The 13,461-nt window shown below is 39.9% G+C and overlaps 1 protein-coding gene across 16 annotated transcripts in view; it reads right to left on the bottom strand.

Moving 5' to 3' along the window:
* Positions 1–13,461, bottom strand: part of LOC133403181 (unconventional myosin-IXAa-like) — a 118,643-nt gene that overhangs the window by 46,623 nt on the left and 58,559 nt on the right. For 11 of the 16 annotated variants that reach the window (XR_009768620.1, XM_061677820.1, XM_061677825.1 and 8 more), the window contains 4 exons: positions 11,377–11,430; positions 6,709–6,809; positions 4,911–5,037; positions 1,641–1,730 (listed from right to left, as the gene is read on the bottom strand). Coding sequence is in view for 15 of the 16 variants with exons in the window: in XM_061677820.1 (XP_061533804.1) it covers positions 1,641–1,730; positions 4,911–5,037; positions 6,709–6,809; positions 11,377–11,430 (372 nt within the window). In the remaining variant the exon portion in view is untranslated. The remainder of the gene's footprint in view (positions 1–1,640; positions 1,731–4,910; positions 5,038–6,708; positions 6,810–11,376; positions 11,431–13,461) is intronic. The other 5 variants (XM_061677823.1, XM_061677835.1, XM_061677836.1 and 2 more) reach the window with 3 other exon arrangements.

Genomic DNA, 13,461 nt, shown 5'->3' with positions numbered 1-13,461 from the left:
CCTCATTTGTCCAGTTCCTTTGGGAAAGTGCCTGTGTAGGGGGGTAACTCCCATGGTGCAACAGCAGGTCAGGATTCAATGTGTTAGGATTAAGATGAGGTATATGTGCCGACGAGAGGAAATTATGTGTGAGGGGGGTCTGGCGGGGTCGGCGGGCAGAGAGTCAAACAATCGAGGTCTGATGTTGTGTTCATTCGTACTTGTTAGATGACCACACACAGTGCCTGATGATATCAATCTGCAAATAAAGTGAAGCGCCCGTTTGAAAAAGTCTTGCCTTTTCATTCAGCTGAGGGACAGTTACAGTGAAAGCTTGTTGTCTGTACTGCATATTCCAGTGGAGGCTGCACATTCCACAGACGAAAGCACATGACTGCAAGCAGTGGGGGTGAGGGGGTTGTGCGCAACTATTGTTAGTGCGCAGATCAGATGTGCATGTGGGTGGTGGTCGGGTAAGCAGACTGTGTATGTGTTTAGTACTTCCTCCCTCAGACAAATAGCCCCGCGGCCTCTAGCAGAAGGCTGCACGGCAAATTAAATTCCGCACAGTAATCGAGTATTTCGTGATGGACTCACGCTACTGACAAGTATATTCTACATGGGCAGAGTATCATATCCAAAAGCCGGGCGAGGCCCCAAAGACAATTTACGGACCGCTTGGCATGACAGGAAATGGGAAGTTGCAGGGGAAAGTATAAGAGTTTGCGCGTGCGGGTCAGGCCACAATGAAAAACTCCCTCAGACAAGCTTGAGGAAGCGCGCAAATACAATCAATGCCTGACGCACTTTGCCAAAAAAACTACAGCTTCTGATTGGGCCTTTGCGCAATAACGCATTGTGTTTAAGTCGCGACACACCAACGCCGTGGAGTCTCTTCAGATTGAGATCAAGATCAGTCGATAAAGACTGTATGCCTTGCTAACACGTGCTAACTAGAATGGCACGCAGTGGGCGGCGGATCTCCACCAAGAGTTTTTGTCTGTTTGCCCTACTGTTAGTTAACGGGCCACTTTGCGGTTCACGGACGGTGATGTAAAATAATGGGACCGTACCATTTTGGTGAAGGTGGAATGGATTGATCGAGGACATATTATAGGGGAAGTAAACCCATTTTTGTGTGCCACCACTAATCAAAATACAGTATTCTGGTTAATATTGTGTTTGTGGAATAATGAATAATAATAATTAATTTGTGGCAGGCAATATTTGTGTTGTATGTTGTTGGTTCTGACTGTAGGGGAGAGTGGAATGATTTAATTGTGATTCAAAGAGCAAGAACAGAAAATTAATTCCTGTAATAAAAATCATGGGACACCATATTTGTGTGGATTTGTCTGTCCATTGTTAGCTAGCAGGGTACTTCCTGTTTCATGGAGGATGGTGTAAAACAACTGGATCGTACCAATTATGACTGTGGAGGAGAGAGGAAAGGTTTCATCGTGACTGAAAGGGAGAAAGAACACAAAAAGTAAAAAAAAAATGGGGAGTGATGTTTGTCTATCCATTTGTTAGCTAGCTCCTGGTTCATGTAGAATGGCGTAAGATGTTTAGAATGAACTCTCTTGATTTCAGGATTGGGGGGATACTTTTGTCTTGACTAAATCAGTAAAAAGATCATTATGGTAAATGAGTGTGGTCACCTCTGAGAGTTTATAGGGCACAATGAGTCTCTCCCCAACAGTCACCGTCTTCCTGGTGGTCAGCGCCTCCAGCAGCATTTCCTCTTTCACCTACAGGGGGCGACAAAAACAAGACATCGGTTTACAAGCGGGCACGGTTTAAATAACAGTTTGTAAACAATGACCTTGTTGATTATGTTTTATGAATACATTTAACTTATTTAAATTAAAGTGAACTATTTTATATATTTTAGATTTCAAATAAGCATTAGTTTCAAATTAGGGTTTCAATCCAGGGCTGTGGTTTCAAAGTAGGGTTTCAAATCACGGTTAAAGTTTCAAATTAGGTTTTTCAAGCATGGGTTAGGGCTTCAAAGCAGGGGTTCAAGCCAGGGTTTGGGTCTCAAACAAAGGTAAGAATTTCAAAGTTGGGTTTCAAGCAAGGGTTAACGCTTAAAAAGGGTTTTAAGCTTGAGTTAGGGTTTCAAACAAGGCTTAGGGTTTTAAAGTAGGCTTTTAAGGTTAAGGTTTCAAATTTGGGTTTCAAACAAGGGTTAGAGTGAGCAGGAAGGGTTTCAAACAACAGTTCGGGTGTGAAAATAGGGTTTCAAGCCAGGGTTAGGGGTTTTAAAAAGGGTTATGGTTTCCAAGTAGGGTATCAAGACAGGTTTAAGGTTTCAAAAAAGAGTTACGCTTTCAAAGTCGGGTTTAAAGCTTGGTTTAGGGTTTAAAATAAGGGTTAGGATTTCACGGTAGGGTTTTTAGCCAGGATTTGGGTTTAGGACAGGACATTAGGAAATTTTAAAATTAAGTAAATGAGCAAAAACGGGGTTAAGGTTTCATATTTGGATTTCAAGCTTGGGTAAGGGTATCAAAGTAGTGATTGCGTGTATTTGCAATGCGTAAAATGTGGTTTGAGATTAGAACAAGTTGTTTTATTTAAATTTTTATTTTTACCCCTCGGTTTGTCATTGGTATGCATTCAGCTACTAGTTGCTATGATCCACAGTTACTCATGCGTACCAAGCAAGGAAACGACTTCCTGCTTTGGGCCTCGAGTATTCCTGGCGTGCGCCCACTCAACCGCAAACCAAACTTGGCCACGGACCAGCCATGGATGACAGGGCCGCAGTGGGAGAACCAGATGTCGGACCGACACATCTCCATCCACTGGGATTATGACAGCAGGACTAATAGTGTCACCAAACCCTGCGTTTGTGTGAGGCGGGCATTATCAGACTTCATTTCACACTGTGGGCTAATCCGTGCGCAAGGAGCAAAGACCACTCTGAATGCTGCAAGGCAATTGGTTGATATTTGCATGCATTAGTTGCTTGGTAACACAGATCACACCACTAATCCCTTAATAAACACACACTTGTCAAAATTGATCCAGGATCAGTGTTTCTGCTGAAGTATTTCAATACGATTTCAATATTCTTTTGTTACTAGTTCTCAATTGTACTTGTTTAACTATTGAAAATACAATGCAATGTAACACTGTCACAATGGGACAGAATAAGATTTCAAATTAGGGTTTCAAAATCGGGATTCAAACCAGGTTACAAATTAGGATTTCTAGGTTAGTTTAAAGTTTCAAACAAGGGTTAGCGCATCAAGCCAGGGTTAAGATTTTAACGTAGGGTTTCTAGTGCTAACGGTTCAAATAAGGAGTAAGTTTAGGTTAGGGTTTCAAACATGAGTTAGGGTGTCAAGCCATAGTTAGGGTTTCAAGCAAAGGTTAAGGTTTCAAATTAGTGTTCAAAATCTAGGTTAGGGTTTCATTGCAGATTAGGGTTTTAAACTACAGTTTCAAGCCAAGGTTAAGGTATATAATTAGGATTTTGATCTTGGGTTAGGCTTCCAAACAAGGGTTAGGTTGTCAAGCCAGGGCTATAATTATCATTGTAAATGCATAATGTTTGATAGGTTGGCATGCTCCAGAGCAATTTTTCTGAGCATCTCATTCACAACACTTTCCAAACAGAATGAGGAGAGTTGCTACTATAGGAATGCCTTGGCAGCATATAAGCAAAGTGTGGACAAGGAAGACTTGCGTGCAGACAAAACATCCCCGCTGGCTTGTTGACAGAAACCTCCGGAACACTTTAGAAGTTGTTTGTTCAGACCCTTAATAAACATGTCCGCCTAACGGAGCCACCAGGAAGTGAAAGACAGAATCCTAATATAAAGGGCTAATCAGTGGTGATTTGAAGTGACTCACAAGTCCGCTTGAAAAAACAAATCTCTCCTCAGAATTTTCACTTTTGAGACAACGAATCAAAGAATAACATACTACTTACTTTATTCTGAAAAGAGGTGCAATGCTGCCACGCCGCATTTACTTCCTTTGTTTACGGCTGGCCGCTACCATTTTGACTTACTGCGCACATGCAAAGTCGTACAATTAGCTACTGTAGTCCTGCAGTTGAGCACATGGATCACGGAGCCGTCTCCTCTGAGACGATAATCTCTGTGGAATGAGGCGTTCGATGGTCGTGCCCGAGGAGCTGCACGGATGTTAATGGCAGACTGTGGCCACAGCAGATAATTTGGATAAAATTGTACAAGATTCATGACATACATTGTGGCAGATGATTAAGGAGAGCTAGCCAGCTACAGATAGCTAGCAGGTGCAGGGCTAGTACAAGCATATGTTCCCAGCCAGCCAGTGTGGATTTACTCATTTTATAGCACAGAGACTGGCGCAAGACAGACCATGGCCATGATTCGGCAAGGGATCCTGATTAAAGTAAGCCATTTTAAAGTAAAAAGAAGTGCTTTGGCATCAACTTTTTCCAGAGGGAAAATGCATCAGCCTACGCTTCTTTGTGGTGCTGTGACCATACATCATGGGATAACTTTGGAGGAGATGAATAAAAGCAGCCAAAAACCAAAACATACAGCATGTAGAAAAAAGAAAAAGGTGCTGTGGTGAAGCCCTGTAACATAACACAAACATATAACACACCGCGTTGGGATCACAAATGAGAAAAGTTGGAGAAGCAAACATAGCTGTCCACTTCTTCTTTACGCTGCGCTCATTTTTGTCAAACATCACAAACAGATGTGACTCAAATGCACAACATCAGTCAGAAGAAATTAAGATAAAAGGTGTCGCAAAAAGCAGAACACATGCATAGTTAATCCCGTGATGCTGGCTGGAATCAAGTCACATCCCATCGCGTGATGACATTGTGCGTATGATGATGGTTTGAACTGTTCCAGCTAGATAACGCTGTACTGTAGCGTAGGAAATTAAATTGATTAATTTAATTAAAATGTGCTCACCTCCAGCAGCTCCGAGACGATAGGAAGGACTTCTGGATTGCAGATGTCGATGGAGTCGTCCCTGTAGGTCTTCTTCTTGTAGCGGATATTGCCCAGGTGGAGTATGGCCGACAGCAGCGAGAAAATCCTGATGTCAGAGAAGAGACCAGTATTGAAACAAATGATGAAATTTATACAGCGGAACCTGTGGGTGAGGAATATTTTCTCACAGCCATGTATAAAATGTTTGGTTGGTTCATCTATATATGAGATTTTTTTTTTTAGATAAAAAAAAAAACAAAAACAAAAAAACTGGTGAAAAAATATTATTCCATTTCAGAAGCAAAAATGGTCAAGGTCCAATTTGTAAACAGATCCCATGAATGACATGTGATCTAAAGATTTTTAGCCTACTATAGATTTCCCTTGTTTTTGGTTCTAAATGTGGAGATGTGATTCACCCATTGCCTAGTGCCAGAGGTGGATGGTAACGACTCAAGCGAGGATAATCCATACAGAAAATTGTCTGGACTACAAAAAAAACAACAACAAAAAAAACAGCTCTGTCCTGCGCTGTCATGTATGTCTGCCTAAAATGTCAGTATTTCAGCCTACAAGAACTCCACTTGGAACTTGAGAAACATACAAGAGGCTGTCTTGGTCTGTGTTTGTAAAATGTAATACGAGCTGGTCAACCACATCACGTCTGTTCCTTGCTGTAGAAAATGTTGCACGCAAAGCACTCAAGATAAATATGTAAGTTGGCAGAAGTCACGTTTTTGAGTAATGAAACAGAATTTATTTTGAATGTGGATGAATCCACCTGTTGAAGTTCAACATTATCAAAGTATATATAATTGCATAATTAATCATCTTTACCTGGTGATTGTGCTGTTACATGTTTGTGAAAAAAGAAAGTTCATTTAAGACGATTTACTGTGGCTGAATTTGCCTTTATTTGTTATTTTATGTTCGACAATATTTGAAATTGCATATTAATATTTTTTTATTTGACATTCATGTACTATTTAAAACAAACAATCCCCATGTTACCCGTCAGTTACTCAGTACTTATTAAATTAATTAGTTTTTGCACTCAATACTTACTCTTAGTCAAGTAATTATTTGGAGAAGTACTTTTTACTAGTAACGGTACTCTTATTTATTGCACAATGTTTTGCTACTCTTCCCACATCTACTTAGTGCAGGGGCTGATCTACTCTAGTGGGCTAGAGGGCCGCGGGTCACGCTTTGCCTTATCACCTATAACAACAATAACTATAATACTGTACAGTATACGTACTAATATACAATTGCTTAATGGATTTGTTTTAGCGTGTTTTAAGGTTAAAGTTGAAGAATGTCAAAGTGGTCCTTCCATCCTTCAATTTTTCCGAATACGGCACTTGGATGAAACGGACTGGACACCTCTCGTGCATGGCAACAGTAAGTCGCCAATAATAATAATAAAAGAACAGAACGTCCGTTGCGTAACTAACTGACATAGGCAAAAGTTGATATTGAAAGTTGATATTAAGTATTGTTATAATTCTGCAGACACAGATGTGCTGAGACAAAAGCAGTAGACAGAGATGGGAAACGAAGATGAACAAGTGATTGTTTTCATCCTCCATATAGTCGCCATAGCGGCAACCGCATTGTGCTGAGCTGGTAATACGCTGCCACAAAAATGTTTTGTGGATGAATATCTGCATATTTGCTTCACTCTGGCATCCTGTGGCCGGCGGCAGCGAACAATAACGCTGGGGCTCTCAGCTAGGTATTTCATAACCGCACGTCATGACGCGCAGGCTCTTACTGTTTGCGTGTGGCGGGAAGGAAGCCAACCATCTCCATTGCCAGCTGCAGGCGCTCAAAGTCATGTTTCAGGTCCTCACCCTCCACGCTGAAGCAGTCCTGCTGGTGTCACATACACACACAAGGAAGACATGTTTTTTTTGTTGGGTTTTTTTCAAACACTTATTCTAAAACTTCTTTTTACACTTTTACAAAATTTGAATGTTTAACAGTATAATGCGACTCATCTACACATTATACCTTTTTCATTAAAGTTAGGACTTACTGTTTTTATGTTTTAACAAACAGTTAATTAATTTTTACTTTTGTATGACAGTTAGGAATGTTAAAATGCTACTTAAAACACCGTCTGCCTGTACAGTTAAGTCAATCACTGCTAGCCATTTACAAAGCAGTCATGTCATGTTTTCTCACGATCACGATTCGCGACACACACTTTCTACTACCGACTGCAATACACACTGTTTATACTATACATATACATACTGTGTTCGAGTGTGAGGTACCTAAATTTGTCCGACTACCAACATTTGGACATTTGTCTCCTTCATCGTCAACATGATAAATCGAGATTCACCACTTAATCTTTATAGTGTACTCAAAAACGGTCCTGATATCAAATCCAAAGCGATGCAACTCTGCCATCTACAGGGATCTGTTAGTCATGACAGTGATTTACAACCCGAATTTCACAGACAAGCTTGGTGACAGCTTCTTCCACATCTACCCTTTGGAAAAATGTATTTGACGAATATAAACGTCCTTGTCAGTGAACAAGTTCATTGATGTTTATGTATTATCGTAATTAGATTATTACCAAGGGGAAATTATTTTTCAAACAAATCAGATGAAAAATCTGATTCTTACTTCATCCATCCATCCATTTTCCGTATCACTTATCCTCACTAGGGTCGCGGGTGTGCTGGAGCCTATCCCAGCGGGGTACACGCTGAACTGGTCGCCAGCCAATCGCAGGGCACATATAAACAGACAACCATTCGCACCCACAGGCAATTTAGAGTCTTCAATTAACCTACCATGCATGTTTTTAGAATGTTGGAGGAAACCAGATTACCCAAAGAAAACCCACTCAGGCATGGGGAGAACATGCAAACTCCACACAGGTGAGGCCGCGTTTGAACCCGGGTCATCATAACTGTGAGGCAGATGTGCTAACCAGTCTTGCACAGTGCCGCGATTTTTACTTCAGTACAGCATAATAATCCTTGAAAATACGAAGGAAGTCACTTAAATGTTTAGCTGATAAAGTGCTGATTCAGCATTTGAACTAATTGACTGAATAATATAGAGCTGGGTGGCATTGAAAATCAATACAACAATAGGTTGGATGAGGACTGGGTGGAAATTATGGCTTGTAAAAATGCACAAAAAAATCATTTGACAGCCTTGGGCAAACTTTGTCAGGAATCATTACGGAATTCTTGCTTTGATTTAGAAGACTAGGTTTTATGAGGATTGGATAAACATTTAAACTGGTGACGTGTTAATTTTTTGATATACTGTGGCGCCATTGTATTTAGTGCAAAATGAATAGGATTCTTGCTTTGATGAAAAATATCGAAGACCTTAAGTTAATAAGATAGACATGAAGGGCTTTTGTTCTCTTGTCCCTGCCCCAGTATGTGAATATCAAAATGTTTGACATGTATAGTATCTACAGAACAGTGTGTGCAGGTCAGCATGTTTTAACCGACCACAATCCAAAGTCATGGGCCAGCTCAAGAAAACACAAGCAGCCTTGTCTTCACATCCGAACATCCCAAAGTCCTTCTTCCCCGCATTGTTTCCTCTGGGAGAACAATCAAGCAACTTTTCAAATTGAAGGCTACACTCGGACTTCTGTGCCAAGGAGCACAATGTGATACATTCACATTCATGTTTGTTTGCCAATACTTTGGTCAACCTAAGAAATGGACAAACAAACTGGAGTGAAGTTAAGGCATAATTACGAAAGTGTAGTTTTTTTTTTTTTTTTTTTTTTTTTAAGTGTGAAACAAAGACGGCTTTGACTATGCTGCAATATGCTGACAATGCAAACATGCACTCGCTCGTGGTTAAAGTCAGCAGTACAACTACATTAGCTTAGTTTCCACCAAGCAGTGCCATTCAATTCAGTTTAGACTGATTCTCAATAAGTACAAAAAAAACAACAACAACAAAAAGAGCAGAGGTGTACCGACGCAGTTTTTAGCATCCTTTCATTGGGTGTACCATGAGCAGTGGTAAGGTTCCAAAAGGCAGGAACTAGATAAAGTGCAGTTTGTTCATTGGTGGATGGAGAATGGTCACTTCCAAATTCCACTTCCAGGTGTTCAATGGGAGTGTCAAGCCTTCCGGAAGACTTACTGGCTGTGTCATATGTTCCCACCCTTTACCTGATGATAAGCAGCTACATGATAGCATAAGAAATGTTTTGAGGTCCTTCTGCTCAAATCAGGCCAGATATACACTTAAAGGTTTCTTTTTTTTTCTTCTTTAATTTTTTTTTTGTATCTAAATGAATCCAGCAGAACCTGCACGTGAGGAGGACAAAACGAACAGATGTCTTAAATAGTTGAACAGAGAAAATTGCAAGACATGGTGGCTACATCTAAAGGGGCAGACTGGGAACAAAATCTCCATCCATGGGTTTGTGGAAGACATTTTCTAACAGGTATATATAAAACATTTGGTTGAGTTGTCTTTGAGTAATTTAGCAAATCATAATTGCTAGCCTTCCAACTACTGTAAAGTCAGCTCTACAGCACTTCAGAATCAAAAGAGCATCTCCGTGCAATTAATTTGAGCAACAGAAAGGCCAATTAATTAGCCAGTCCCTCGATTATGTTAACTATGTCTGAATTTCCACCACATTTATTTTGGAATCAATGTACCTGATGAAATGTATATTTCGGCTCCCGTTCCGTATCACTACGAAGCAAATTACCAGGCAAGAATAATTCAATGTTCTTCCGCTAGATGACACATAATTAACCCCTTATCCACTTTTTGTGACATTTTTGTTTCGTGGTGTGCAGTGACATTTTGTTTTTCCCAATACAAAATACATGTCTTGACTCAATAAAGGTTGGGAAACAGTGCCTTACACTCTGCGTCACCATCCCTCCTTCACACACAAACCTCTTCAGGATTTACTGTACTCTTCGCAACTGGACTGCTTGGTGGAAACTTTACTTGAGTTTAATCATGACTGGCGTCCTAATTAAAGCGCCCACATGACAACAACAACAGCCCCAAAAAATAATAATGAAAGCACAGCACCCTCCCTACATATTCCACTCAGGCTAACACCACAGACACCCAAACAAGAGCGCACATACAGTACGAACACGCATCAGACCGAGGAGGACCGGAACCAAACACATTCAAACAATGTTTACTCTTTGCAAAGAGATCTTTGTGTGAATGTCTAAAGATGGCGACATCATCCCTTTGGACTGCAGGGTCACAACCCATGAGGACTTCATCTGATCCCAGAAGTGGACAGATAACTGTGCGTTAGTGTAATAGTCTTAACACACGCTATCTCCACATGCATGTGAATTTTAATAAAGTTTTGACCTTCTAGAATTATATTTAAGGAGATAACAGAGATGTTAAAAAAAATAATAATAATTCCCCCCAGCATTTGCATATTTTTGGGGTCCGCCGTCTATGTCAAAAAAACGTCACAATTGTGAGCTGTTATTTAATTTTAATTATTGTTTGCTTTTTGTTTTAGTTGGATTGGAGTTAAGCATTGTAGAGGATGTTAAGAATAAGCACAAGTACATTTAATCTGATCATCCATTGAGGATTGAGGCTACAAATATCACTGCTTTTGTCCTCTTGGCTAACTAGTTCTTGATGTGAAATAGTTTTTTTTACGTGGATAGACTTTAAAAAAAAAAAATGCCATTATGGCATTTATGATCTACAGTTGATACATTTTAAAAAAATACTGTATATCCTCATACAGGTGGACCAGAAAAAATAACATTTTAAAGTACCTAATATCCGTGAACGCTGTCTAAGTAGTAAAATTAAAGAAGTGCAAAAATGAGTAAGGTCGACACGATCGAAAGAGCAAACATTATTGAAGCGAAAGGAAGCATCTTTAAAAGCAAATGGAGCAAACACTCAAGGAGAAAGTTCAGGACAGGAACCTAACAAAAACAAACGCTGTAAAAGGATCTCTGACAATGTCATCATTCAATGAGACAAAATAGAACATATTTACTGCAGTGTTGATCAAAGTCCTGAACTCTCCCCTTAAAGACAGTGGTTTCCAGTTGTGACGTCATCAGGATCATCATCAACAACAACAACAACAACAGAGCACTTCAAGATCAGTTTAAAGACATTCTTAATGTTTTCATTATCATGCATGCAAATTACGGACAAAGAACAAAATTGGGATTCATCTCTCTTTTGGTTTTTAATTTAGGGGGCATTATTAACCCCTACATACTGTTCTGGTCAAATTTAGATTTTCTTGGTCTGGGTTAAAATTAACCCACAACATGTACATGAACAATAAACAGTATATAAAGGTTAAGATATCCCTGAAAGTGGCAGCAGCGTACAGAGTGCGAGCAGCTGAGATCAGGCCGGGTCCGCACACCCACACCCACGTGCACACACGTACACACAGGCGTTATATACTGACCAGCTCGCTCTCATAGTAATTGTCCCAGTGGAGTTTGTGCGATTTCTTTGTCATCTGCAAGTGAGGCAGAGTCCGTTAGCGGGATCTCAATGACACACAACACCGCGACTCGCTGCGTCAAAATGACAACAACTGCAGACTGGCACAAATTAATGCGGGCCTTCAACGAGTGACTTGTGTGACGAAAATACAAATATGCACATAGATCATATCGTAGAGTTTGAACTAGGACGCCATCACAAAAAATATATATATACACAGTGGTAGAGTTTGAACTACAACGCCATCAGAAAAGAAATATACAGTGGGTACAGAAAGTATTCAGATCCCCTTAAATTGTGCACATTATATATATATATATATATATATATATATATATATATATATATATATATACATACATATACATATATATATATATATATATATGTATATATATACACACACGCACACACACACACACATATATATATATATATATATATGTATATATGTAATATATAGTATATACACACACACACACACGCACACACACACATATATATACATATATATATAGCGAGTGAAAAATTTAAGGGGGTCTGAATACTTTCCGTACCCACTGTATATACAGTGGAACCTCTCAAGCTGAAAGCAATGAATTGAGAGACTGTTTACTCCGATTTTTCCACAGAAAACAATGGAAATGCAAATAATCAGTTTCAGGGTAATTTTGGCAGATTTGAAGACGAGATCCCACAAACACATGATTTGTGATGAGTTAACTTCAAGCTTTAAACATCAGTGTGGAGTAGTAGAGTCGACTTACCGACTAATCAATTGAACCAGTAGTAAAACATAAAAAAAATAATTAAATTTAAAAAAAAAAAAAAAAGCCACTTTAATAACAAGTGACAACGTGTATTGTGAGGTCTCTAAACACAATTTGTTGAGCCTGATCATTTTGGAATAAGTAACACACACAGAAAAAGCAAAACACGGCCAGGTAAAACTTTGACGATTCCACTGTAATCAAGTTCCAACACTTGCCGACACATGGTATTATCGTAATTCAGTAAATAAAATAAAAAAAATAGTGGGAATGACTCTAATATCATCACAAGTACCATATATTAAAATTGTAGCTGAAGACATAATTGGGATGGAACACTAAGACAGATGGACAGAGAAGGACGGACACCAACATGCTGGCAACAAAATCTAGAGGAAAAAGCTAAATATGGATGAATATGCGTGTGTGTGTGCGTGTGAGTGAGTTATTGAGACAAACACACTTGACTGCCAGCGGCCTCGGCACGCGAGCTTAACTCCACGAGTCACTGTTACCATGGAAACAGTACTGCATAGTAACAGTAAAGGGGGGTGCGTGTTGTGGGGATTAATGGAGGAGCATTGGATGGGGAAAGCGATACTTTTTGGGAAACCCAAAAAGATGAACAGACGTTTGTCTTTGTGCGGCACTCCCTGTGTGTTGGCATGCTAAGATGGAATATGGCACACACACACACACACACACACAACCACGCCACGAAGGGCCTGCAACGATTCCGCTGATGCATTTGACACCACAGATTGCAGCAAGGTGAATAACATTAATAAGTAAATAAATAAATGTGGAATCGAATGGACTTGCTAAGTAAGACAGGATGGGAGGAAGGAAAGAAGGAGTGCTAGAAAGTGGTAATAAAGGAAAGAAGGAAGAAGGAAAGCAAAAACAAGGGGGGAAGGAAAAAAGGACAATAGGAAAGCAAATAAAGAAGGTAAATGGGAGAGGGAAGGGGAAGAAAATGGAAATAAGACAGAATGGAATAAAAAAGGGTTGAAGGCAAGAAGGGTGGAAGGAATGAAGGATGTAAATAAGGTAGATGGGAGAGGGCAAAGGAGAGAAAACAGGAACAAAGGACGGTAAAAGAGAGAGGGGAAGAAGAGAGGTAAGGACAGAAGGAAGGAAGGAAGGGAAGCAAGACGGGATTGAAGTGAGAAAGGAAAGAAAGTTGAAGTCAAGGGCTGAGTAAGGAAGGAAGGAATCAAGTGAAGAGTTAAGGAAGCAAGAGAAGGGCAGTAAAGGAGGGAAAAAAGACAAGT

The sequence above is a fragment of the Phycodurus eques genome, chromosome 5 (assembly GCF_024500275.1).
Source record: "Phycodurus eques isolate BA_2022a chromosome 5, UOR_Pequ_1.1, whole genome shotgun sequence".
NCBI classification, from domain to species: domain Eukaryota; kingdom Metazoa; phylum Chordata; class Actinopteri; order Syngnathiformes; family Syngnathidae; genus Phycodurus; species Phycodurus eques.
This window is presented reverse-complemented; position numbering and strand designations above follow the sequence as displayed.